Below are 27,462 nucleotides of genomic sequence, written 5' to 3' on the forward strand. Positions count from 1 at the left end.
GATGCACCAAATGTTCTTAACCACCCAAATCTGCTCTTCTGCAGGCAAGCTGAATGACGAATTCGACTTGATAATAAACAGAGGAGCAACAGCAAAGAATAACAGTGGGTTAAAAATAAGACAGTTAAGTACATGCAGTTTTGTTTATGTATTTATTTAATCAAATGGTTGGTGGTAAATAAAAGACATTAAAAGCTTTTCACTGTTTCTTACCAACTGAACAAAGTTTATAGGAAAAGCTGAATATTCCTTTTTACACTTTCAGGTTATTTGTTTTGTCTAACCAACAGTCTGAAACCTCTCAATTCTTAAATTTAAAATTATATAAAGTGGATAAAATGGGGTAGTTTATGAAGAACAAAATAGATGTGGTGAGATTTGTAAAATATTATGTCTTAACTGTTTGTTTAGCAGAAAAAAATGTGACCCATACTTTTCTCCTACTCACCTGTAAGCCTACAAGTGTGCAAAAGTTTTTTGCTGTTTGATATTACAGATTTTTCAAAGAGCCACCTTTTACTTTGACGACATCTTTGCATGCTGTTGGTATAATCTGAACCATTTCTTATATAAAAAAAAAAAAAATACAGAAAAAACACTGAGTGCGAAATATGTCAAAACTTTTGACTGGTGCTGAAAGAGAGCAAAACTAAGAAAATATTGTTGAATCCCAGAAATCAATGGGTACTAACAAAACAAGAACAAACCATAGTTATGACCAAAAATAAGACAAAACTTTGTTCGTCAGTGGCTCTTTGCATGAGTTTCATTAACTCGTACAGCCGGGGCTCAGGCTTTCTCTGTTGCAAATGTGAACAGCGGTGATGTTAAACAGAAAAAAAAAAAAAAAACAGGATAAAATGACAGTGCTGATCCTTTAACATTTGTCCATTTGCTGTTGCTTTAGCCCTTTTTCAGTTTTCTAGGACCATTTAACAACATAACATCAAGTGTTTCTTACATCAGCAGCACTTTGCTATCCCTGAAGCATTACCAGTTTAATTGTACTTTTGCTCTGATTGGGTGACATTTTATCCAGGTTGGTCTTCAAAAACTGCTGCTTTAAAAGCTTGTTTCTCAAGAAAAATGTTCCTGGCACAATCGCTTCTCAGGATTCCGTTTTTTTTGTTTGTTTGTTTTTTTTTCCGTTAAAGTCTCCAACACCTTGCTTTAAATTGGTGGCGATGCATTAAGCTTACAGCCATGTCTAAAGCATCTTAAAAGCCATTAGCTGGACCTGATACAGAGAAGTAAGTGCTGAAAGCGCAAGAGACAAAAAAGACTCTCTCCTTCTCTACTTCCTGCCTTTAGTTTTTCTTTTTTTTCCTGTGGATTGAAAGAAGACATGGTGAGTTGCCAGAAGTCACCACAGCAGTTTGGTTTTGTCCCTGGCATAGCTGAGCATATGAGTTATTTCAGCAAATGTTTGAGTCAGCACAGACCAGAATAGTTAGGCTGCTTCACACTCATGCAAACTGATCTCATCCATGTACATATCTTTGGATACATTCTATATAGATTGAGGTAGTTTAAATACAAAACTAATACATTCATGCAGTGCTTTATTTTTATCGTGCTTATTATTGTTTTGGTTGGGAGAATCTGTTGTCATTTCTTCCCCCTCCTTCATTTAAAACATATTACATTTTCTTCTTCCAAATTATAGCCTGGCCTCGGTTGTATTGCTGTTAATTATAATGTACCAGGGGATTTGACCTTGTGACAGAAAGACCCTGCAGGAAGTTAATTGGTAGGAGCTGAAGCATATTCAGGTCAGACCTGGTTCAAATTACTTAGAAATACTTTTCATGATCTGCTTTGGGTAAGAAGTGCAATGGGCAGGGTTTGTGAAAGAGAGGACAATAAATTAAAGCCTGGCAGTGACGTCTTTTTAACAACGTCAGTCTGCATATCTGCATATTTTTAAATTTTCCCGTCAGAGTAGTCTAGTGTATATCAGGCACGCAGCAAAAGTAACTTCCTGATACAGTTTTTGCACCTCTAGCTGCACAGTTCAATCATGCGCTCTATGTTTGTCAGATTACAAAGACAGATTATAATGGAATTTTGTATGGATATTAAAGTGATAGTTCAGATTATTTGATGCGAGGTTGTATGAGATTCTTACAGTGGATTATTTACATTTGATGTTGAAGTTGTAGAGGATCACCAGCACAGAAGCTAAGCAATCATCTTCTCTGAAGGCTTTATTTAACATATTTTCATCACTTTATGTCCCCGGCTGACAGGCTTTCCTTACAGGAAACTGCTGTTATATAAGCCAAATATCTATAATACGTTATTGTGTGACTTTGGTTTCTTGAAAGGACAGTTCAGATTCACGGAAGTCACACAAGAACATAAACTAGCAGATCAAGGCAGCAGTAGACGAGGACCTCTTGTGTTCTGCAAGATAGAATTACGGATTTCATGCATGGAGTCTGGTTGGTTTGAAGAGAGCAATGTTTGGCATATACAACCCCATTCCTCAATTTGTTGTGTCAAATGCAAGAACAGAATTCAATGATTTGCAAAGATTTTTCGGCCTATATTCAATTGAATACAAAACAAAGACAAGAAATTTAATGTTTGATCAAGATAAGCCTTATTGTTTTTTGTAATTATACACTCATTCTGAATCTAATGGCTGCAACATGTTCCAAAAACATTGGAACAGGGGCAAGTTTGCCACTGTGATGCGTCATATTTTCAGATGATTCCTTCCTTCAGCAAATGTTTTGTTCATTTAGATGCTACAAGAAAGGCAGGATCTCCATGAAATGTGATGTCAGTATTCATGGTCCCGCAATGATAAACCCTAAAGAAACAGCTTGATGCTGATCAGAGGATGAACCATTTGCATTCTAGATACTCCAAAATCTTTCCTCTTGGCCCATCCTCTGGCCAAAATTACAACTTTGTAGATACAATATCTCCTCATGTGCCAGGCAGAGAGCCATGGAATTTCCTGAGCACAGCTCTACTCCACAGCTGCAGCTTCTGTGGGCAGCTAGCAGAGCTTTAGATCTTCGCCTTGTGTTTTATAATCTCTAGTCATTACGCCCTTTACCCTTACTGGTTTTACGTGTCATCTATTCACAGCCAGATTTCATCCTGTAGCTGTTTTTCCTTTTATTTTTTTCCCCTTATACTGCCCTTTTCAGCTGTTTAGCCTTTTGTGTAGCTTTCTCTCCAGGTTTAGTAATTAGATGCTGTCAAAATGGGGAGGCTCAAATTAGTCAGAGTAAAAAGGGACCTTTCACTGTTTGGCTTCTGTTAAACATCCAAACATTAATAAAGACAGAAGATGAGCAGCTATTGGAAATGTATCAGGGTGTTGTTTATTTGTAGATGATGAGGTGAGCCGGCACACTTTGGATCAGTAGAGGCGGAAAATACGAGGCTGTACGAAGACGCCGCAAAAGTTATTCTCAAACTTTTCACACTACAAGTTAAAAAATGTTGATTCTGCAGCAAACATTCTTCCAGATTCACTCCTCTCCACTTGTAATACACTCGGATGACAACTGAAGTGGGTGCGGGTTGGGGGAATGATGGCAACAACCGTAATCCTGACAAAGCTGTGTCGGTGAATGACTGAAAGATGTGAGGAGAAGGAGCTTAGTAGCTGACGCGTCTATGTCAATTTGATTAAGGCCTGACACCCACACACAGCACATGGAAACGGCTGCTTAGTGCTTTTGTGCAGTCTCTCAAAGTACAGCAGGTTAATGATAAGTGGTAGAGACAGTTTGGAATATGCTTCTGAAAGGCTAATTTATCTGCATAGCTCTGAAAGACACATTGGAAACATAATGTTAGAAGTTAGAGGCTCAGTATAAAAGCTGTATGTTCACCTGAAAATTCATTAACTCTAAAGTGCAAGTGATTGTGCAGAATATGTTACAGGAAATACAGCACTACTTTAAATTTCATTCTGTTATTCACCAGGCGTGTAACAGTATACAAAGATTAAGGCTGGGTATGTACCAACAAAATGCCGAAAATAACATTTTTACCATTTATTTTGAAAGACATAAACTTTCCACAATGACTCATTGGCCATAATTCTTACCGTGACGTTGATAATACATGAACAAATGCCGCTCGTGCCTGTTGGCACAGGGCAGGCTGAGCAGACACGTGAAGGAAACAGTGTAGCATGGTGTCTGCACTTTCACCATTTGCTTAAATACTGCATTTGCATGTGTGGTCGCAGACCCGCAGCAATAAACACTCCTATAGCATTAGTTATTGCCCTGGCACGGTCCAGCTCTGCAGTGGGAGGCTGATTGAAGACTGCCTCGTTGCACTAGTCTAAGCATTCAGGTCATGCCGGTGCAAAGATTCAAGATTGAAGATGTTTATGGTCACGCTGGATATGCAAGTGCAGTTGGGTGAAAAACTTTGGCAGGGAAGCTTCATTAAAAACATAAGTTAAATGACAAAAACTAATATAAGTAATATAAGACAGAACAGTAATAGAACAAATTGTGCATATGCAAAATATTGAGTACAAAGCCATAATAAAGGACAAATAAATTAGAACACAGTGAAACATTGCACAGTTGCAAAATACTGCACAGAAGACATCTTTGAAGTTTTTACACAGACATACCCAACTTCACTTGAATAATGCTGGCACAAAGTTTTTTTTTCCCCTGTTGGCCAAGTAAATAGAGAGAAAAAGAAAATTTTGGCAGTCATTGTTTGAGTCACAGGATGTACCGAACACCTTCCAGAGCTGCGCAGTCCTTAAAGATCTGCAACAAGTAGCATTTATTACTCATTTGCATATATGAAGTTGCTGAAGCAAAGATCACACAGGTTGTATTTAAAAAAAGAGAAAAAGAAAAATGACAAAAATAAAAACAAGACAGATCACACTAGAAATAACAGGGCATGACCCTTTTGTGCAGAGACCCCTGAGGTCCTGCGGGGTAGAGAATTGCTGGGAACAGCGTGAGGTATTTCTCTGGCCTGACTGGCAGGTCAGAGAAAAGGTTTAGAAAGAAGCTGCGGAGTGTACAGGGAGCAGCTACCAAGAAAGTATGATGGGAGTGATGTGTTTGCGTTTGTGCAGTGCGTGGAAAGGATGTATCGGAGGTTTTGGAAATGCCTGCCAGAAATCCTTTTTGAAGTTTGTGGAGACGTTTATTCAAGTTTGCAGGGGTTAGAGCGAGAGCTCGGGGTCTGTGAAGTCCATTGAGAAATTGCTCAGTATGTGACATCAGGCGTTACAAGTGGATTTGACTTGACTGACATAGCTTTGACATGATAGAGGCTCTGCAGAAGGGCTTCATGTGTTCAGGTGAGGTCTGCCCTGTCACGCGTCTGCTCAGTGACATCAGCATCACCAAATTTAGAGCCGACGTCAGCATAGAGAATTGTTTGCACCTTCAGCTAGCACAGACAACACACAAAATTGTATAAAAGAGTGTTTAACCCATTTAAATGGTAAAGGAATTTGCATAAATGCTGTTTCAGGTTTTCAAATGAGGTTGCTGTAAATGGAAGCGGGACTACAAAGAAAGATCTCAGGCCCAAAGGTTAGAATAAATTAGATGAAAAAAAATCATGAGTTTTATCACATCTGAATTTTGGTCTTTGATATTTTTTTTCTTTGATAATTGAGAATGAGAAGTCAGGCTCGATTCACGTCGAGATTTATCTTTGTCCCACCTTAACTGCAAGCTGCGCTTCAGTGCCCTCTCGTTACAGGGTATGTGAGGTGAACGCTCACATTAGAAAATCCCACTGGACTCCGAGAATAGATCTTGCACAGCTTACTTAACCTGGTCTCTGAGATTGGTTTCTCTTACTGCTCAAATTCCTCTGGAGAGAGAACTTTATACCAGCTCATACTAAACTCTATCAGATCAAAACAAGAGTTCCCTAATCAATCTAAAATGATGCCATTTAGTTATGCCAAACTTGCGCCTGCATTTGCATGAGGTTACAGATCTCGACGACAGCCAAGTATTACTGTTTGTGCAGCTCTAAAAGTCATTAAATAAAAGTTTGCAAATATTATCTCACTCCAGGATGAGTGTGCTTCAAGAAGTCTGGCATAGATCACATTTTTGAAGAGAAACTTGCAGTTGCTTACGACTCAGTTGTATAAGGCCTGCCACATAACCACGTTTGTGAGCTTTCAACTCAAGTCTAGGACCTCTGTCACCAACCTGTTCTCATCACAGCTTGCTGAACGCCGATGCTGCTTTGTCACGCCCCTCAGCGTCTGATGACAAGATGCACAAGGTGCCCTTCAGTGCCTGTATAAAATACTGCCCGAAGGTCTTTTTAAAATGTTTCTAGCATTGTCAAATGGTCACAGTTGGTCAGGTCAAGGCCCTTAAAATACTTAGTTAGGTTTAGGAAAAGAATCGTGTTTTGAGTTAACAGAAGCATGTTAGGTTCTGTAATTCATATAATCAAAAGGAGAAATCTGTAGTATATTTACTGTAATAAATAATGACAATGGTATGTCATCAGAAATTAAATGCTTGCTTCTGTAACAACAACACTATAGCTGCGGTATTCCATAACTTGTATTATTGTTTGCCCATTTCACATCAATTAGAGTTAAAATTAAGGCCAATTGTTCACTGAATGAGTTGATGTCTGTTTATGAGTCATAAGAAATCATTAATGAGCTTTTAGAAGGAATAGATACTTACAATGGTTAAAATGAGCAATACGTTAATGGGGTCTGGCAGGCAGTGAGGCAGAAAGCCATTGAACTCAAACTCCAGAGTGTGTATTTTCAGAGCAGTGGGCCTCCGTTTTCAGGATAACAGGCTTATATTTACATTGACAAACAATGACAGTTATAAATAACAGACTTGTCGTCACTTATAATTGGCAAATTACAGTGTCGCGCAGATTTCAACCGGCTCCAACTCACTGTGTGGACTGTAGTACTCATTTATGGACAAGCAGTTTCACATGGGATGCAAACCTTCATATACATCCATCATGTAGGAAGGAAGCACAGAGGGGCATAAGAAAACGCCAATATTTGACAACTTGGGAATGAGAACAGGCTGCTTTCACATGTAATTTATCTTTCTGTGTGTATCACTTCTTCTCTCTTCATTTTCAGTTGTCATATAATAGCAAAAAAATTCTCGATAATATTCATATAAAATGGAATGGCTTCAATTTAGGATCACAATTATCCCATAATACTTCAAGACTTCATTTTTCCATGAACTCCTACTTACTGCCTGAAGTGATTTAAGGAGAAACCTGTCTAGATAATTTTGTAAGAGATGGAAAAATAAGACTATTTTGGGAAAACGGGGTTCCCGTTAGAAAGCTCTGAGAGGGTAACATTTTGTGGTCCGTGTGTGCTTGGATCTTACTCAGGTCTTTGTCCTCATCACTAACGCCTTGACCTTTTTCCAGGCCACTGGGATTTAAGAGCAACAGCACTTGACAATCAAATTTGCATACTGTACACGGCAGACAAAAAAATGAAGTTCATATATAGACTGTCTCGTCTGTGTCTCTTCTGTCTGTACAGTACAGCCTCAGACAGTTGTTCTCTAAGCGTATGCGCTGCTGATGTATGCATCCCAGTGTGGCCCTACACAGTGCAGTATGCCCCCGCATAGTGTGTGCTTGCTCCGACATGACTTGCATGTTAAGCACCAACAGCTGACTGTTGTAGCCTCCTTGTAATGGAGCCAGTCACCACCGGCTGCCAGGCTCCAATTAGGCATGCAAACCTCCTGATCCAAGACGGGAAAGAAGCTGCCTCAAAAGTTCAGGTTCTCCCCCAGCAGAGACGACTACTTCTTGTTTGTTCACTCCACAAACTCACACACCCTGAAATGAAGTAACGGCACGCCATGTGGCATGTATGAATCCGTGCCGTTGCATAATTGGAATTAAAGAACTCTGCAGCGTTGATGCTAAGATGCTAAAAGCCTATTTACAGTAGCGGGCTGTAAAGTCCATAATTCTCTCTCTAGAGAATGGCCGGCGCTCACATCCTCACTCAGTGGTTTTGGTCATTGTTGTTAAAACCTCACAGGCATATTTGCTTCAAAGTGTAGAGGGATTATCAGCAAATTAATACACCATTTCTAATACCGCTTCTGAGCTCACCAGGAGTAGCTTTGAATGTCCTCTTGCAGCTAACTTCTTTCCTAACTTTGTTAAATTAATACCTTGAATAATCAATCTGCTGCCAAGCTATTAACTAGGCAAACATAGGCTATGTGTGTTTGGTGTCTATGTATGGATGTATATGTGGGTAAAGGGAGAGTTAATTAGTGCTTTACTTGAGCTCCTATAAAAGACCATAACTCTTTTTGTTTAGTAAAGGACGGTACCAGTGCAATTAAATTTTGATCCTGTTGTCTTCAATGTCCATTAGAAGTGATTTAACCCTCTATGGAATGTATTATAATGTCAGTTGGTAAAACTTTTTTGTAACTTTTTTTTTTTCCATAAAATAGGGTGCATTACCTCAAAACGACACTGTACAGTAAGGGGTGAAAAAAGATTGTTTAAAATGTGAATAAAATTTAATATAATGCCAACAGAAAATATTCAAATACCTCACCAGTTTGTGATTAATGTCATTTGAAATGGAAAAAAAGATTAAAAATGAACTCTTCTCAAAAGTTTCTTTGTCTGGGCGTTGCCTTCAGGCAACACTGTCCCATTGCGGAAAAGCCTATAATGAATGTATTAAAGAGTGTCAGCATAATTCAGCAAAGATTTACACCAACAGTCTAACAAACCAACCAATTATAACTTTCTTCAAAACAAGATATTATGTCACATTTCAGTGGTTGATCATTTGTGTTACATTTAAATGCACCATAATTGATTATGCATTTTGCGAGTGTAAAGGGCCAAAAAACAGATATGTCGCCTCGAGGCAACACTGTAGCATAGAGTTAAACTTTTAATAGGCAAAATGTTTAATTGAAAATACTGTTTCTGTTTTTACCCATTAAAACCTGTATGTGATTTTATTAGTATGAAGTAGTTACAGTGAGGTCCAAATGTTCTGTCATGAAGTCTCTCTAAGTTCTTTTTTCATAAGTTCTCATTCATGTGGTGCATGTTTTTTGGAGTCATATTCACTGTTGCAGATGAGTCATATATGTAGTTTTTAGAAGACAGGGTTTGTAAGGAGATATCAGTTACCAAACAGTACCTGCGAGGAGGAACTGTGGGTAAACACTGCGGGATCCCAGCCTCCATGTGGCTGCGGTGAAATACGTTCTGGTGTACTGAGTTGCTGTGGTCTCTAATTGCCTGTGTGGATGGTTTCAGGAAACAACCTGTCTGTTTTTTCCCACCCCAAAAAAAAAAACAAAAAACAGGCTGCACAAAGGTTTGATGGTGGAAACTGTCAACTCCGGTTTCTACAGTTGTGCTCCCCTCAAACCTGGGAATTCACTGGACATGGCAATTGAAGTCTTCAGGGAGAGAAAGGCACATTATAGTTTTATTTATACGCTTTGTCAGAGGCGAAGCTGCTGTGCAGACAAAAAAAATGCTCTCAGTGAATGACTTACACATATGTCTGGGCCACACTACCTCTTCCTGTAGGTGACAGCTACCTGGCTGAACTGATGCGGCTTGCGCACATATAGTGCCCACACAGACAGCACTGCTTCTGTGGCGCTGCTCTGCCCAGACTTATTTTCTGCAATGAGTTTGCAGAATAATTATGAAGAAAAGAAAAGAGCTGCTACCAGAGAGCAGTCAGGGATTTTTTGCTTACAGATGTTTAGAGAGGGAGATGAAAGAAATGAGAACACATTAGAAAAATACTGCCCTTCATCCTATTTTTTAATGTTTGTGACATATTTTGTTTTATATAGATCTATATTGACATCAAAAATCCATTGTGTGTCATGTTGTTTGCATGATCTTAATATGATGACTGTAGCACCCTCTCAAGGACGGTGTGATTACTGTTTCTTGGTGGTCGCATCACATTTATTATTGTCAACAGTCTCCAGTATCGCTGCATTGAATTACAGGTCATTGATTATTTATGTTATCTAGCAGTTAGCTGACATTTACTGTGATAATATCAACCAGTGTTTACAGCTGTTTGATTTCGAGTCAGTGTTAGTGCTCAGTTCTGAGGTGGACCCAAATGCAAAGTCGAGACAACATAGGAAGAAAAGGAAATGTTAATCAACAAAAAATAACAAAAGACAGTTCTAAAAAACACAGAGACTAATCCTGAATGGAAACAAGATGACGGGGAACACTAGGGGGCAGACAGACAGCCTGACACCTGAAAGAGGGAACACAAACTGACTATATACACAAAAGACTAACAATGACAAATTAAACTAAGAAATCAAAAGAAAGAAACTAGAGGAAAGGCACATACTACAAAGTAAAACAGGAAATGACAAACAAATATCACTATAAAAGAAGGACATGCACATCCCCGAGGCCCAATGGGTCGGGTGCTGGATCACAAAATATTAAATGTATAAAAAATGCAGTCTAAGGAAGAGCGTCCAGCTCGAAACTTTACGCTAATAAATTTTCATATTGGAGCAAACAGATATCTCAAACCATGACAGACGATGACCTGACAGAGAAGCTGGCAACGCAATGCAGCGTTTCTTAGCTGGCGGGGTGACAGAGTGTTCATTAACAGAGTTATAGCACTATTTTTGCTGTCACCCCCAGGAATTGCTCTTGGGAGAAAATTACATATATTTGTTCCCACCGAAGTTCAGAATTATCAGAGTTTCGCCGCTGCGTTTGCCAGATATGTTTCATTGTATATGGGCAGAGTCTACCTGTTTCTATTATCATCCATTTTATCCAACGATAATATTTTCAAAGAATATTCCAACAATTTGGGCTAAAATGTGCTTCTTAAAATACTGTTGCTACTGCAGAGAATATACTTTGATCACGCAAATGTTTTTTACCTCACTGAGTAAAGCCACAGAGAGTTTGTCTTACAGCTATTTACACTGTCCTGACAGGGCCAGTCACGGTTAATGCCCCAAAAACATCTCTTCCCAAATGTAATGAATACTTTTGGTGGAAGTTTGTTTTGTTTTAAATCTTTTTAAGTGAGTCCAAGTCGAGATCCAGGCCCAGTTCCAGAACAAAATGACTGGGAGTGCATCTGAAATAAGTTGGGGTGCATAAAGTATCCAGAGTGCAGGCAACAGCAATAAAAAATAATAGGCATTATGGTCCGAGTGCTGCTGGAACACCGCTGGGAAAAGTTGTAAACAGTAATAAGTGAATACACTGTGTCGTTCCTTTTCAGCAACAGTTTGCTTTATGAGTCAGAACGGCTCCAAATTTGTTAATAAATCCAGAGCCTCTGAAAAGCACAGCACCAGAGTCATTAAATTACCTGAAAGCGACACCAGGCTGCTACGGTATAACCATACAGGCCTGTACCAACACTAGAGTGGAGGGTTAACGCTCATAATCAAGGAGACAAGAAGACTAGTGGTTTTCAGGGCTCATCATAACCTCTCCAACTTACCAGATTTCAGTGCAAACTCTGTTGTGGTGCATTGATTACTAAACTAATTACTAAACTACGCGACTGTGTACGACATAAGATGCATTTGAATTATTGATAATACAGCATCGGTCCGATCTAATCGTGGCCATCTGTCTTTGGGTGCAGAACCAGCCACACTTTTCCTGAGGTAAAGCTTTCCATTTGCTCGCCTCGTTATCATGTTAACTGTGACTGGCACAGCTGTTTCAGAGCTGTGAGACCGGTGATGTGACCGGTGGACGGAGTGTTTAATAATCACCACACCTGCTGACCTATATTCACTTTCATCCAGCCCTTTTGCACTAACAAACATAAAACCGAAACGGAAGATGTGGGTAAGCGGACAGCTGCCGGCAGCCCCGGATGCAAAACCGAGTGTTCAACGAAGTCTTTTTCACCCTTGTAGGACAGGCCCTGTCAACACGCCTGCTTTTCAACAATATGATGCTTACATGCCTGTGTATTATATCCATGAGGAGATCAAATCATCAGAATATCCCTCTCGAGAGCTTCCAATTGGTCCAACATAAACAAAACTGAGCATGATGATGTGCACTTCTAAACACTAAAGTGCATTGTGTACATTTACAGACTTCTAAATGCTGTTACTACACTTGCCGTGGAGGAGGTTCAACTTCTCAGTATGATGATGATAGCTTTTCACATTACGGCGTATAGGGGAAAAAAAAAGAACATCGAAGGCCACTGCCTGTGACTGTCTCTTCTTAGTCATGGATTTTCTATAGCAAGGAGATTTTGGCATTATGAAACACCGACATCTCATTGTGCTGTGATGATAGGCTACCGTGACTTGAGTTAAATCTCACGTCCGAGCTCTGATCTTTATTCAGCGCATGTTTTCCTTCAAAAAAACACAAGTATTAGTTGCCACAGACCAACATAGTCGAAGTGCTGTTTGTTAAAGAGCAGGGGTCCTGTGACTGTAGGTGTCTGAGCGCTGGATTGAAGAGTGGAGGAGGACTCTTGAGAGTAGAAAAAAGGTTTATGAGCCTTTGGAGAGACCTGAAAGTGAGGTACAGGCTTAGTGGATAGATATTAGATTGGTGTCATGAGTAGACACGTCAGGGCACAGATAGCTTCATCCTTTATCCAAGCTCTCTGCTCTCTATGCCGAGCACTTCTTTCTGTCCTTCCTGTTAATCTACACCTCCCTCCCCCTGATCTCTCTTGCTTCTGGGCTTCTTAGTTTACCTTTTTATTCATGTAATTTAGGTCAGGGCTTTCTTAATTTCACAGCTTTCTCTGACGTGATGATATGAAAACTTAATGCAGAATGTTTTTATTTGTTAACCCATTCTGTATACATTTGATGCTAATATTTACATATATTTTGCTCAATTTCTGTTTTATATAGTTATTTATGATTTTTAAAAATACAGATGGAAGTTTACTCTAAAATTCCTTGAGGGACACCGTAGAAAAAAATCGTGCCGAGATTTGGTATCAAATGCCTTTGACATTTTGGAGATTACTGCAAGAATTGAATTTTTTGGCAACTGGATGGCGAGCACGTCTGGTCTGGAGAGTGCTCAGAATACCTCTAGTGAAGCCATCCATTCTCTGACCGCTCCCCTTACGTTGTGAAGTTTCATGAGGCTGTTATCCACAGAGTTCACAACGGGTCATTTTATATAGTGAGATCAAGTTTCAAAAAATGGTCTCACTACGGTAAAATGGCTATTGTGGTAGCTCACGTCAAAACACATGCATACAATTGGACTCACTGAGTCCACAAGAGTCTCAGCTTCCCAGTAATACCCAATTTATGCAATGCCAGTGCTGTTTGAAAACTACAGCCTCTGAAAAAGAGTATCGTTGGCTGGGAATGTGGACGTCCCCGCTGAGTTAAAGAGGTTAAAGTTTTAAGAAGTTGTTAAAAGGTTGTATCAGACTATCTAACCCAAGTTCAGTTTCTATGAATTTGGCACTCATTAAATCACTTCTCTTATCTAAAGAGAAAATGTTAATGTTTGCAGGAAGGCACCCTGTCCAAGCTTTATTTGAACAGGAAAAATCTGGATTCAGATGAGGATTTGCTCAGTAATTAAATCTGGCGACTTCTCCCGTTTTTACGCCATGATTTCACTTCTCCCAGTACGCTCTCAGCGGAGACAAAATCACATGTTTGCTTGACACATGAGACTCAACAGCCACTTCATCCTGGAGACACTGCACAAGTGGCCATTTAGAAACTTACACCGAGAAAATGGCTTGGGAGTAGATATCTTTCCCACACCGCCTGAACCCCTTTTTTGTTGTCTTTAGCATTGCAGATATGATCAGTTGATTTTGGGCCAGTTGTCTTAGTCTTAGGAGGCATGGCTAGGGTTTGCAGCATGGTATCTGTGATCTTACTAGATGAGGGAAGGAAATGGATATGTTGTTTTCTTTGTATCTACCTCCAGCCTGTAAAAGCAAACATACTGCGGGCAGTGGTTTTCTATGCCTCTCCAGCATGCATGCTAGCCTGAAACAAAGGCCAGGTCATTTAAGTGGCAGAGGCAGAGTTTTACTGAAAATCAATATTTGTATGACTTCTTGACTAAGCCATAAGGGATTTATTATTCTCACCTTGAATACTTTAATGAAATCAATGTTTGAGACTGTCCTTGACCAGGAAGACAGCCTTTGTTGTCCGATCAAATGCCTAAGTTATGTTCATGTTTTCTGGCAAGCGACCTGTCATTGTTTAGTTAGTACACCCTTAGAAATAAAAGTGCACACTAGAACCATATAGGGTTCTTCAGTTTGTCTCCCTTGGAGAAACCTTACAGGACCCTTTTCCATCAAATTTGCTTTGGCACTTGAAGTGTTTCCATTCAAGATTCTTCAAATCTTGGTGCTGTCGAGTGAACCAGCCCACTTTTTTACCAGTTTTGAGTGGAACCATTGCAAATGAGGATGTCATCAACACAGGGCGCTGCAGACTGCACAACAACCTGTACAATATGACACACCCAATTTCGTTCCCAAGGAAAACCTGCTGTTTTTATGGTTTCAGACAGGACTTTTGAGGCTGTAAACCAGTTTATCTCCGGTGGAAATGCTTAGAACGGTTTACAATTTGGTGAATCTGAACAGGGCTGGTTCCAGGTTGGTGGAAAAGGCCTATCAGAGAGTTCTAACTAGAACTCAACCTAAAGGATTATGTCCAGAACCATCTGTGAAAGGTTTCACCCAGATCCTTGAAGAACTCTTTCTTCCAAAAAGGGTTCTTTGAATGAAAAGTTTAATTTTTTTTTTTTTTTTACATGGTTCAGTGTTCATGTTTGTTTTCACTTGGCCATTCAGTCAAATGGGTCTGGAATCTTCTTGCCCAAAGTCAATTTTTATTTGCCCCTGTATAAATACTTTATTTATTTGCTGTTATCAAATAACAACAAAGACTGTCATTAATTGTCATGTTTAATTTAGGGCTGCAACATCTCTAAAATATCAGAACATAGAGAAAAATGTCCAGCCCAGTTTTTCAGTGTCCAAGATGATGTCTTTGTTTTATGTCATAATAATAGTATGGCATTTTTCTGCTGTTTTTCATGAAAATTACTTCTTGATTATCAAAATAGTTTAACAGTTAAATTTTTTTTCCACCACTTGCCTGTTTGGGCAAGTGAATTGTCAGATTTGCTAGCCCGACATGGCATTTTAGTTGCCCCGGGCAAGTGAGCAGTCTTTATATGGTTCTGTGTAGAACTAAAGCTATTCAGGAAGAACCCTTTTGAAACCTTTATTTCTGGAAGTGTATCTTTTCTCAGGAGCAGAGGTGGAGGTAGTGTGATGCTGCTGAATCACCACAAAATCTCCTAAATAAGTTGCTTTTGAGCAATATAATGCCTGCATGCCTGTGAATTTTGTGTGTACCTAAATTTTTTTTTAAATTATATCCATGGTGGGGAGGGGGGACCACATCATCCCTGCTGACATTCGAATATCATCGTTGGGAGTTTCCAGTTGGGCCAACATGAACACACTTAAACATGGCAACAGTCTAAATGCTTCTAAACACAAAAGCCTATTATGTACATCTATCCAATTCCAAATATTGTATACTCCCTCTGTGGAGGAGGTTCAGCTTCACAGCGTAATGATGATGGCTTTTCATTGAGTGTACAGAGTACAAAATGAACATCGAAGGCCACCGCTGTGACAGTCTCCTCTTAGTCACGGATGTTTTTCTACAGCACGGAGATTGTCAAATTATGAAACACCAACGTCTCATTGTGCTGTGGAGATTTGCTACCTGTCTTTGAATGGTGAGTCCTTGCAAACCATTCCCATGAATCTCCTGGTGAGAATTGGGCTGAGACTGACTCACTCATTTGTGTGAAGTGGCGACATGCTGAAGGCTTAGTGGGATTTCTGTGTCAAGCTCCGGATCATGATTCAGTGGCGTTTCTGCTCCGTAGTCTGTGCTCCGCTCACTGAAGACATGAGTCTTAAATGAAACCGCGTCACATTGAAAAATCATCACATCTCCTGTCATTCCAGTGCACACGTGCAAGTGATCAATTTCCTGATTGAGGCTTTGAAAATTATTACACATTTTTAACACTTTTCATGGCATGCGCAAGAGTTTTAATTCTGATTTGTTAGCGCGCAGGAAGGAACAAACACCAGGTGTTTCTCAGCAGCCCTCTAAATCTCGTCTGTGTCACTGAAGCTTTAGCTGATGCTGAGAGATGAAGAGCATTAGAGTCTCAGGAAAAGGATATTCTTTGATTTACGGCATTATGCCTCCTAAATCATATGCTGGGAGAAGAAGCAGGGAAGGGGAAAACAAGTACAAGAGCACCCTGGAATGACTCAGTCAGGTGGCTAACATAAACACTCAGTGAAATGAAAAATGAAATAAAATATTCTCAATATCTTTTAGACTGCTGAGAATTTAAGATCACCCTCGCCTAAACAAATGCATGGCGTTCGAAGCACCTGATTCTTTTTGTTTCTTTCAAGAGCTTAATAATTGTTGATAGTCAGATAATTTGCAGTATAGTTGCTCTCCTTCCGTTGTCTTCTCTTCCTGTCAGTTTCATGTGTCATGAGGTGCATCCTGCATACGCGCGATTCATTAACTGCTCACACCTTGGAAGTGTTGGTAGCAGAAGGTATAGCTTTTTATAAGCGAGTCCCAGAGCCATGGAGTGCCACTCTCTATCATCTTTTCTTTTCTTTTTTTTTTTTTTTACCACTACTGTGGCAGTGGCAGACGCTTGTGCTATTGACATTAAATTATTTATCCAGCATAGAATAGACTGTAGGAGACAAAGGGGAAAAAAAACATAACCAACATAACCTTGCTTGACAATATTGCAGCTCACTCCATTTGTATAGACAGGGATGGTAAATAAAGAAAACATAGATCTATGATTGTTGTGTATTTAATATCTCTGGTTCTATCTACATTTAACATCATTTCCCCGTGTCACCACTTGTCAGACAGACAAACGTTGTTTAGCTCAATTGCAATCTTAAAGTATTAACTGCTGTACACGCATATCCTTGGAATATAGATATAGATGACCTGAGAAATAAATTTCACTCTTTAGGAAAGACAGATGTATGAAAACCTCAGAGAATATATTGAGTTGCAGAGGTTAGTGGAACAGCAGCTAGGATGTGGCATCATTTCAGTGGTTCTCAAATAGGGGTCCGTGGCACTCTTACAGGGTGCTAGGGTCTATGAAAAGTTTTCAAATTCATTCATTTTAATTATATATTATTTCATATATATATATACATATATATATATATCGTGTTGATAAGTTCTGCATGTTGATGTATGTATGCACTGACAGAGAACCACACTCTCTTGACGTGTTATGGGTATTCTGGGTTGAAATGATGCAAATATTTGCAATATATTTCTAATATTCAGTTCTAGTACATTCCTCCTGTGTTGTTCTTTCACATTATTAAATAGAGGTGTATGCAAATACTTCTTGTTAGTGCTTCTAATGTTTGTTCTGATTATGGTGGTTTATGTTGGTAGACTGATTGTCATGTTTGTGCTTTATAGTTTGTTTGTTTTTGGTTCGTTGTGATTTTAGTTTCATCTATTAGTTACATGTTATATGTCTTGGCGATAGCTGTATTTTGTGTTAAAGGGTTCGTGTTTCAGGGAGTTGCTTTTCAGTTCATTCCAAGCAGCCTGCCACAGTAAGCCTGCCACAACAGATTACACTTGTCAAACAGGGAATTAGAAATAAAGGCCTGCTTCTAATATAAGCCTGCCTCAAATGAAGGCTTTTTATCTTCTTCAGTTGAGCCAAAGAAGGACCCCAGACACTATTTAAGGAAATACGGTGTGCATTTTATTTCTGCTAATTTGGCAAATGTTAATTTAACCTAATACAGAACAAAACCAGGCCTTTCAGAGTTCAGCTAACATCAACCTGCTCATTTTGAAAAAATGTCAGTATCCTGTTTTTTCCCATTTTTCCATGTCTCAAGTATTATTACCTCTATCACTTAGGTCTAATCTTTTCTGTTCAGTTGCTCATAAAAAACTTAGTTTTGGGGTTTGTACCCTGTTGGTAGAGCATCCTACCTTACTTTTTTGCTTGCTTTTAAGCAATTTCCCATTCTTTGCTAGCAGATGGTAAGGAGGCACCTTCGCAAGTTATTGGAGAGTGATGATTTTTTTTCCCTCCGGTTTTGGCGGTCTCAATGATGAAATAGCCAGAACAACAAAAAAAAAGTGTGAGTAACAGCAATGTGATATAATCAACTGGTCATAGCCTAGCCAAATATTCAAGTACACAAAACAGTCGGCACATCTTCACATAGTGAATAAAAATGGTCTGATGTTTGCACAGTTAGCAATTCCTTCTATGTACAACAAAGAGTATGTGAGCCCGCTATCAACCTGGCAGTTCAACAAGCTCCTTGTGGAAAATCTAGACTCATAACCCATCTGCACATGGAGATGTTGCACTCTAGCGAGCATGAAAATTTTATCCCAGCTTTTCATTCATAGAGGGTATGGCTGAAAAATGGTTGTTCTCCCGAGCAGGCAAAACAATTTGATTCTGAGCCTCGCCTTATTGTGCTTTGCCCCCGTGTCACCGTTCCTCTCGCTGGAACCAGAGACTAATATATATTTTGTTCTATCTTCTTTTCTTCACCCAGCTGCCATCCAGGTGCAAATCACCCCGACACAAGGAGAGATCAGCGTCGGAGACTCCAAATTCTTCCTCTGCGAAGGTATGAGTGATCTTGAACATAACTAATTAAACACAGCTTGATGCAAATGTCACCTCATAAAACTTTATTAGCAGTATTAATCTAAATCATTTGATAAAAGAGATACAAGTCAGTTTAAATAATGAGACTGGTGTACTTGTTAATATGCTCTCATTAGGAGTCCAGCATTCGAGACAAGAGACAAGACAGTGCTAAGAAAGACAAAAAGACAAGGATAAATTGATCGAGCAGTTTATTCTGAGGAGGTGGTAGGGAGTTGAGATCAGAGTCAGGTAAGGAAGAGGGCTTAGAGGAGCTGTGACAGAGGTGCAGTCTGCAGAGATAATGAGGGAGAGGTCTTATACTTCTTGTGTTTGAATGTACATGTGGAGTTTTCAGCTCGTCTGAGATACAGGTGGTATTTCCATTAGGTCGGTCAGCTGTCTCATATATGCCTGAATACAAATGTACAAATGGTGCATAAATAAAATCTCACCAGACAGAGGATTGTAGTTATTATCATTTATATATGTTAGCTCCCAGGGAATGGAAACATTGATTTATAGGCTCTCCAGTCAAACTATAAAACAAAATGGTATGTAGCCATGCGGATAATTGTGATCTTATCTGTCCAGGTTTTAAAGTTTTTGTCTTTGTGCTTCCGCCCTGATACTGTTAAGGACTTCTGCTCTTGTTGCTCAAAGCAATTAATAATTTTGCTGAAAAGCTGCAACATCTATTACCAAAATCAGTGTCCCCATTGCTCCACAGAAAAAATGACTGTTCCGAGACATACAATACACATCTTGATAAATAACATATCATAAAATCTCAAATGGTGCAAACATATGATCATCTCATACAATATGATGCATTGCTGTAGAATTAACAACCTAACAGTATATAAAGTAGTTAGAATTAATACAACCTTAAACATTTTACTATTTTACTGTGTAATGAGTAATTTATTACAACTAGATTAAGTAAATGTTACTGATACTTGCATACTTTTAACTTTGTGAGGTTTAGAATGCATAACTTTCACTTGGAGTGAAGTTGGGGCTCAGCGTTGTGGGCAAAATCAAATATCAGAATATTTTTGACAGTATTGTAGGGCAGTAGTTTCAAAACTTAACCACCTGGGGAGATGTAGAACTACTGCAGGGGGGGCATGAATGACCACGGGAAAAATATAAAATGAAACAAAGTCAAGTGAATATGATTTATGTAAGGGAAATAAAGAAACATGAGCTTTCTGATGCTATCATACCGACCTTTATTTCACAAAAAATCAGCTTGAATTCCCGTTTTTTTTTTCTTTCTTCTTCTTCTTTTTTCTTCTTTCTTCCTCAGTTATTTTTGAGGACAGATAATAATAATAACTTTTTGTTGCGTCTGAAGGGGGCATGTACCAGAAAAACTTTGGGAACCACTGTTGTAGGACATGGCTATTGGTGCTTCCAAAAAGTATTGACACTAGGGGATTTTTGCTATTTTGGATATAATGACCAGACAGGTAAAGGCAAGTAACAGAAAAGCTGGAACAGTCTGGTAAGTTCAAAAAATTTCATCACTTCACTGTAATGCAGCCTTTAAAACAAGAAAAAGACAAAACTTATGACATATCATGATATAACAATGTCCAAAATCTAAGACAATATCTAGTCACATGTCACAATATTGATATAAGATTGATATATTGCTCACCCCAAAAGAATATACAGTAAAAATCCTTCTTTCAACAAAGAAATATACAGTATATTAGAGCTGTTAACAGTGAGATATGTGGGTCATCCAGAGTAAAGTCTTGAGTAGACTACACGTATTTTGCCGCAGTTAGTCTGTCGCTGATCTGAGACAAAAACCCTTGAGTCAACACAGAATCTGCCCCCCTTTTCCCGACATCCAGTCATCCAGTTTGAGCACTTCAGAGAGGTGTTTCGACCTTTTTTTGTTAACCAAACATAAGTTGTGCTCGTAGTTTGAATGCCTGCGAACGAACTGAGACACAGCTAATGAAAGTGCAACAGGAAACTGAAGGTGGGGAAGGAGGGAAGCAGCACCCACACACAGGCAGTGCCGAAAGTCACATTCATTTGCACCAGTTGCAGATCTCACTATTCCAGCTGGTGAGACCCTGTAATTAACAAACCTTATCTGATATCAGTTGTGTAGTTTTGTACCTTCTCGTCACCATGACAACAGTTTGAGAAAAATATAAGTTTTGCATTCTGAGCAGTATTGCTATTCTAAGATTTGTATAAATGAATTCTTATAAATCCTCAACGGGGACACTTTCTCTGGAAAGATAAGCTGCTCAAATTCAATTCACCTCCATTTTATTTGGGATCTATTCAGAAATCTCAAAGTTGGATATCTCATAGCTGAGGCCAATAAAACCGCAAGCATCTGCATGGCTGTACACCACCAAGAGCCACCAGCTGACTCCCTCTACTGACTTGTTGTCACGCTGCTACTTGCAGATCAACTGTGAGAATGAAGCCATAAAAAGCTAAATATCCTTGTGCATGTGGAATGTGACGCCTCGACATTCGTTGTCTTAAGTGATTTTCCTATGTAGTTCTATGAAGGAATGTGGCTCTGGCTTGAACTTCAATTGCAGTTCCATTTTAAAAGGCTGTCAAAATGCATTCTTTGTGTTCCTTAAGAGATGAGATGGCATTAATATGTTTCAGGAAACAAAAAAAAAAAGTGTCAGCTTGCGCTGGTCTTTATGAAAAATGAATGATGTGGAAAAGATTATTTTTTTTCTTTCAGTCGAAGTTGCCTCCTACTGAATAATCCTCTGTCCTACTGAGCAAATAGAAATTATTTATATCACTCTTTTAATGTTTTAGTTTGCATATTTAGTTTGATCTTGAAAAGGCTTCCACTGTAGGGAGATGAGTTTTGATTTAACAATAATGTTTCTGAGCCATTGTCACACAAAGAGTTCTGAAATAATAGAGTGCAGATATCAACTTTTTTGTGTTTTGTTTGAGCTTCATCTTTCATCTTTACATGATTATGCACAGAATATCGTGCAAGTACTGAGTCTTGCCTAAACATGTGAAAGTAGTTGCACACATATGATGTAATACATTAGGGATGTAACTGAATACGAATAGATTATTCAAATATGAACAGATGATGAATTCTGAACAGATGTGAACAGCTTCCAAATTGTATGCAAATAACGCGGGGAGATCAAATCCAATCCGGATATCTGACAAAGCAGGAGGCATGGATAGGCTCACACACAAAAAAAGATTTCTTCTTTTTTTCAATAATTAACCTTGTTATCATTCATGTGGCGGCTGTGGATGTCCTTAAATAGTTATTTCTCCCTTGCCTCATTCTTCATTTTCTGTTTTACAGTGGTGGGAGATGCTAAAGAAATAGACTGGTACCTCCCCAGTGGGGAGAAGATCCTCCCCAACAGGCAAGACATTTTTGTGAGCCGCAGCGATGAAGCCACGTCGTCCCTCACCATATACCATGCCACCGTGGACAATGCCGGCATCTACAAGTGCGTGGCAAAGAACGGGGACAAGGAGGCCCAGGCCACAGTGCAAGTGAAGATTTTCCGTAAGTCTCAACTTTTTTTTTTCTCAGTCTGAGTTTCGGAGTGAGAATTTTTGGCACAACCATTTAATACAATAGAAATTAGACAGGATCGGACTGCTTCTGTACACTGTATGCCTCAGTTTTCCAAGATATTGAATATAACAATCAGTGACCACATAATTGATGGCATCTAAGAAAAAATGTGTGCTTGAACAGTTGCACGGTTAAGTAAACAACAGATGAAACATGAAGTTGTCACCCAAGTCAACTTCTTGGCAGAATCTCCAAATTATTAATACGTTCTCTGGTATTTTCTTCTCAAGTATGTTCTGAGAAGCTGAAGTTCTTATTTAAGACTTCGCCTATTTTGACCTCATTAAAAAAAAACAAAAAAAAAAACGCCCTGTGTTAAAACAAATGCACATGTCTGCATTTGTCGAGTTGTTGTTTAAGGCAGGACAATGAAATATGATTGAGGAAGTCCTGTTTGAGTAACAGCTTCATGAGTTTGAACTACATGTGTATTTAGGTTTTGACTAAAAAACTAAACTGAGGTTTACGTTTAATCTTTCTTAATTTCAAGCTTTTTTAAAGTTTGGTGTGACATAATTTAAGGTTAAACCATGATTTAGGTTCTCTTAAGTATAATTAAATGAAGTCTTGTTGGTGCAACCCAGCCTCAGAGACTATGAACTGTCTTTACCTCGACTACCTTCCCACACCATCTGTGATTATATAATAAAAACCAAAGCAACAAAACATTTATTAGAAAAGCAGAAGCTCAGCCATATGGTGCCTCGTTACACTGTTAATCAACTGTGAGATTTTTTTAAGCAGTGTAAATATGCCACCTAAGAGTGTCAATCTGAAAGTAAAGATATTTATAACCCTGTATGACGGATATGTATGTTTCGCATCTCCCTACAGAAAAGATCACCTTCCAGAGTGCTCCTAGCCCACAGGAGTTCAATGAAGGAGATGACGCCGACATAGTCTGCGATGTGGCCAGTTCACCGCCACCCAGCATCATTTGGGTGCATGAGCGCGTCAAGATCGAGCCTGAGAAAGACGGTGAGTTGGTCTTAATAAAAATGTTCCAGTGCCTGAGCTACTTTCTCACCTCTAGCCTGCCGTTCTATCTCATTCCCCTGACTCCCTGAGCAGTCGCCTCACCTTCCTGCCAATGCTGTCTACCAATTCATGCTTTCCAATCAATTTGCCACACTCTTCCTCATCTCCTTCTCCTCCTGCCCATCATCTATGAACAAAACCATGCATTTTCAGTGGGGAAGTTTTAGACCTCATATGATGCATGGACATGGAAATTGTATTTTCCAGCTCAGCAAGAAGTGGTTATTGTCCCTAGAAAAGATGTCTGAGGGCAGATTGGACTTTTAAGTTCCCCAAATGGAGGCGAAAATACTCTGGGGCCTGAAATAATCTGAAAACACTGAGAAGAAATAGTGAAAAGTGGAATAGTAATAGAGGGTCTAACAGCGTTATATATGTCTGCCACGGAACAACAAGAGAGAAATTGCAATCTAAACCGACCAAGTTTTACAGATTAGGTAATTTGCAAGCCAAACAGATCATTTTCTGTCATATTATATTTTCTTTGTATATATTTTTACCAGATTTCCCTTGATGCCATCCACATATAGAACCACAAAATAGACTTTAAAGATCACATATGTGGAAAAGTGTTTTTGGCAGTTCTTATTCGAGTGTTTTAGAATTGCCACGTTTGCTCATTGTGGTAAGTCTACTAAACTTCACTTAAAAATCAGACTTCTGAGTTTATCTCATAGTCACTGCCTTTAGGCTTGAAAGGACATTTTGGAAAGTTAATTTATGTAAACTGCAGTTAAATAGAGATTAAATAGAGTTAAATCAATATGGACATGCTATCTTACCCAACTTTCTGCTGCTCTATTCTTTAACAAAAGGTTATACTGTTTGCTAGCTAGCTAAAAGGTTAATAAAACATTACATTGCTTGGTATCTGAAAAGTTAAAATGTGATGTTGTTTGCAAGTTAGTTAAAAAGTTAATAAAATGTGACATTGTTTGCTAGGTAGCTAAAAAAGGAATCTTACATTTTTTGAACAGAAGGGTAATAGAAGGGTTAACAATGTAAAAAGAGAGAAAAAGAGAAAAAATGCAATCTATATTAATCTAAAGAGTCATTTTATGGTGATTTTATGTTTTTTATATATATTTTTGGACCAGATTCCCCTTGACACAGTCCAGATGTAGGAACAGAGCAGAGGGTTTAAAAAGCACATATTTTGTAGAAGTGTTTTTGACAGTTCACGATCAGGTTTGTTCATTGTTGTAAACTTCACTTAAAAAAATATGTCTTTTGAGCAAATTGAGTACTCACTGCCTTTAGGCTTGAAAATGTTTGTATCTTGCTCCCTGACAGAGGACGGAAGCTGTAATCAGCTTCGATTTGTAGTTGTTACCATGGATTCTTAGGGTGAGTCATGGTCACAGAGGAGAAAAAACAAAGCAGAACAAAACAAGAACATCAAAAGGTCTATACAAACTTCTCAAACCACTCCTGCATTATAAGCCTTTTCTCCACCGCTGATCCCTGTGTTCTAAACAATTGTTGATTTGCCAGTAAACAAGCTTTGGAGCTATAAAGCGTGACACAGAACTAAGGTATTTAAGGCTCCGTTGTAGAGAAACTATGGGGCTTTTTTGAACATACTGAACATAAGAACAAACACTGTATAAATGAATGATGCCGCAGGACTGGAGTTTCTATGGACATTTTGATACAAACCTTGATTCTAAAAAAGTGAAATAAAAAAAGACATAACAATAAAATAAGATAAAAAATATAATGCAATAATTTGCAAGTCTTTTTTGAATCCTTAATGCAGCATCGACAGATGATATTTAACATTCAAACTGATGTTTGTTTGTTTGTTTTTGGTAAATATATACTACACATTGCCACAACTACTGAATTTGATGCCTGCAGCATGTTCCAAAAAAGTTGGGACAGGAGCATGTTTGCCACTTCTTTTAACACTCATTAACCATTTGGGAACTGAGGACACTAACTGATGGAATTTTTGGAAGCAAAACTCTTTCTTATCCTTATTTGATATGTAGCTTCAGGCGCTCGACAGCCCGGGGTCTCTGTTGTCATACTTTTTGCTCTATAATGCACCACACATTTTAAATGGGAGACAGGTCTGGACTTCAGGCAGGTCAGTCTAGTACCTGAACTCCGTCACTATGAAGAAACACTGCTGTAACACCTGCAGAATGTGTCTTGGCATTGTCTTGCTGAAATGAGCAGCAACATGTCTGAAAATGACGCTGTCTTAAAGGTAGCATACCAGTTAAGCTGTTTACCTGTGGAATGGTACAAGCAGGTGTTTTTAGAGCTCCCAGTCTTTTTTTCTGCTCCTGTCCCAACCTCTTTTTGGAATGTTTTACAGCCATCAAATCCAGAATGTGTACATTTACAGTAATATAACAATAATATTCAATAACATTCAATTGAATGCAAGTCGAAAAAGGATTTGTAAATTAGTGCATTCTCTTTTTATTTACATTTTAAACAACATCCCAACTTTTTTGGAATTTGTGTTTGTACATTTTTTTCTGTTTTGACCCCCAAGTGAACAATGGAAACCATTGCAGCAGCTGTGAATCCAAGTTGACTACAGCTGCTGTCCTCTGTAAAGGAACAAGTTCCAAACTTTTTTCGTGTTTGGCAATAGGATGAGGGCGAGGGGTGGGGTCAAATGGTGTGTACAATTTATGTGAGTTCATCATCAACTTACAGTAAAGCTGCTGGCAACAACATCAGTCCAGAGCAGCTCGACTTCAGAGAGTTCACCTATAAGTTCAATCTGCTGTGTGAGGACTGAGAAATGAGGCAAGAGGCTGGGGTTTGTTTCACACTTGGACGAGGCCTATTTTAACCTTACAGTAACCCCTCCTTTGGTGACCGCTGGAGAGCCTGCAGCCACCACAGTGTTGTGCTAAGCCCGCCTTTATTCTTGGATTCTGGTCAAGGAATGTGTTTTTCACTGGAAAAACCACTAATTGTAACCGACAGTCAAAACTGAAAACTGCTTATGTAATTTTCCTCACAGCAGCAGTTGGCCTGGCCGTGTGCTGCATGTTGCATTGTTCAGCCTCCCATCAAAGCTTTGTCAGTGTAATATGTGTCAAAGCTACATGGCTTAAGAGCTGGTTGATAAAATGCAAAGTTTTTTCCTCCTCGAATCCCACACTAAGACCTCAGAAATGTTTGATTTAAAGTATTCTGACATTATGTTACACTTGCTGAATATTTTATTTCGTAATTGTTTGCATGCATCAATGCACAGGATGCACAGGAAGCAGAAAACAGACGCCGATACCGTGGAAACCAGTGGTGGAAGATTTGTTCAGATTTTTTACATAAGTATTCAAATACTACAGTACAAGTACTAATTCTGCATGTAAGATTTTATTAATGCTGTATCAGAAGATATTTTTATTACTAATGCTTTAACATACTATATAAGCAGCATTTGAATGTTGTAGAGTGAATGTGGAGCTTATTTGAACAGTTTTATGTTGGTTGGTTTAACCTATAACAATACGCTGATCGAGGCATTTTGAGAGTGTCTTCTGCTTCATGCACATCACAGTAATGAGCGGATGTGAGGGAACGCTGCATGGTTGCCAGACGCTGGATGTAATAATAGCATTTATCTAGGAGTTCATGAAGCACTCTGGAAAATAGTATTTGTGGATGTGATAGATAGTCCTACTACTGCTTCAGTCAGTGAGTGTAAATATCACACGGACACATATATACAAAAGTGCGTGTGCGATTTACAGGGATTTATTGCCAGAATATGGCAGAAATGTATATATAATATCATATTCATAAATATATTTTCATTACTGTATAATCACCTGAAAATAAGAATTCTGTTTTTGTATTTTTTCTCAATTTTATTAGTTTTCACAATTGGGAAATGCACTTTTTTTGTTGTTTTAATGAACATAATGTTGCATTTATGACTCTATTTCGTTCAGTTTGACTCTTCTAAATTTCATCTGCTTGAATTCCCATAAACTTGGAGTGTTAGCAGGTTATTTAAATAAAATCACAACAATATACTTTTTTTCATTTTTAGAAATGCT

At 38.8% G+C, this 27,462-nt stretch overlaps 1 protein-coding gene across 1 annotated transcript in view; it reads left to right on the forward strand.

The window, feature by feature from the left end:
• The window catches only part of ncam1a (neural cell adhesion molecule 1a), a 397,669-nt gene that overhangs the window by 256,208 nt on the left and 113,999 nt on the right, over window positions 1-27,462 (forward strand). The window contains exons 2-4 of the mRNA XM_084730006.1: window positions 18,677-18,751; window positions 22,109-22,318; window positions 23,225-23,368. Coding sequence (XP_084586132.1) covers window positions 18,677-18,751; window positions 22,109-22,318; window positions 23,225-23,368 — 429 coding nt within the window. The remainder of the gene's footprint in view (window positions 1-18,676; window positions 18,752-22,108; window positions 22,319-23,224; window positions 23,369-27,462) is intronic.

The sequence above is a fragment of the Lutjanus erythropterus genome, chromosome 11 (genome assembly GCF_056507025.1).
Source record: "Lutjanus erythropterus isolate fLutEry1 chromosome 11, fLutEry1.hap2, whole genome shotgun sequence".
Lineage (NCBI taxonomy): Eukaryota > Metazoa > Chordata > Actinopteri > Lutjaniformes > Lutjanidae > Lutjanus > Lutjanus erythropterus.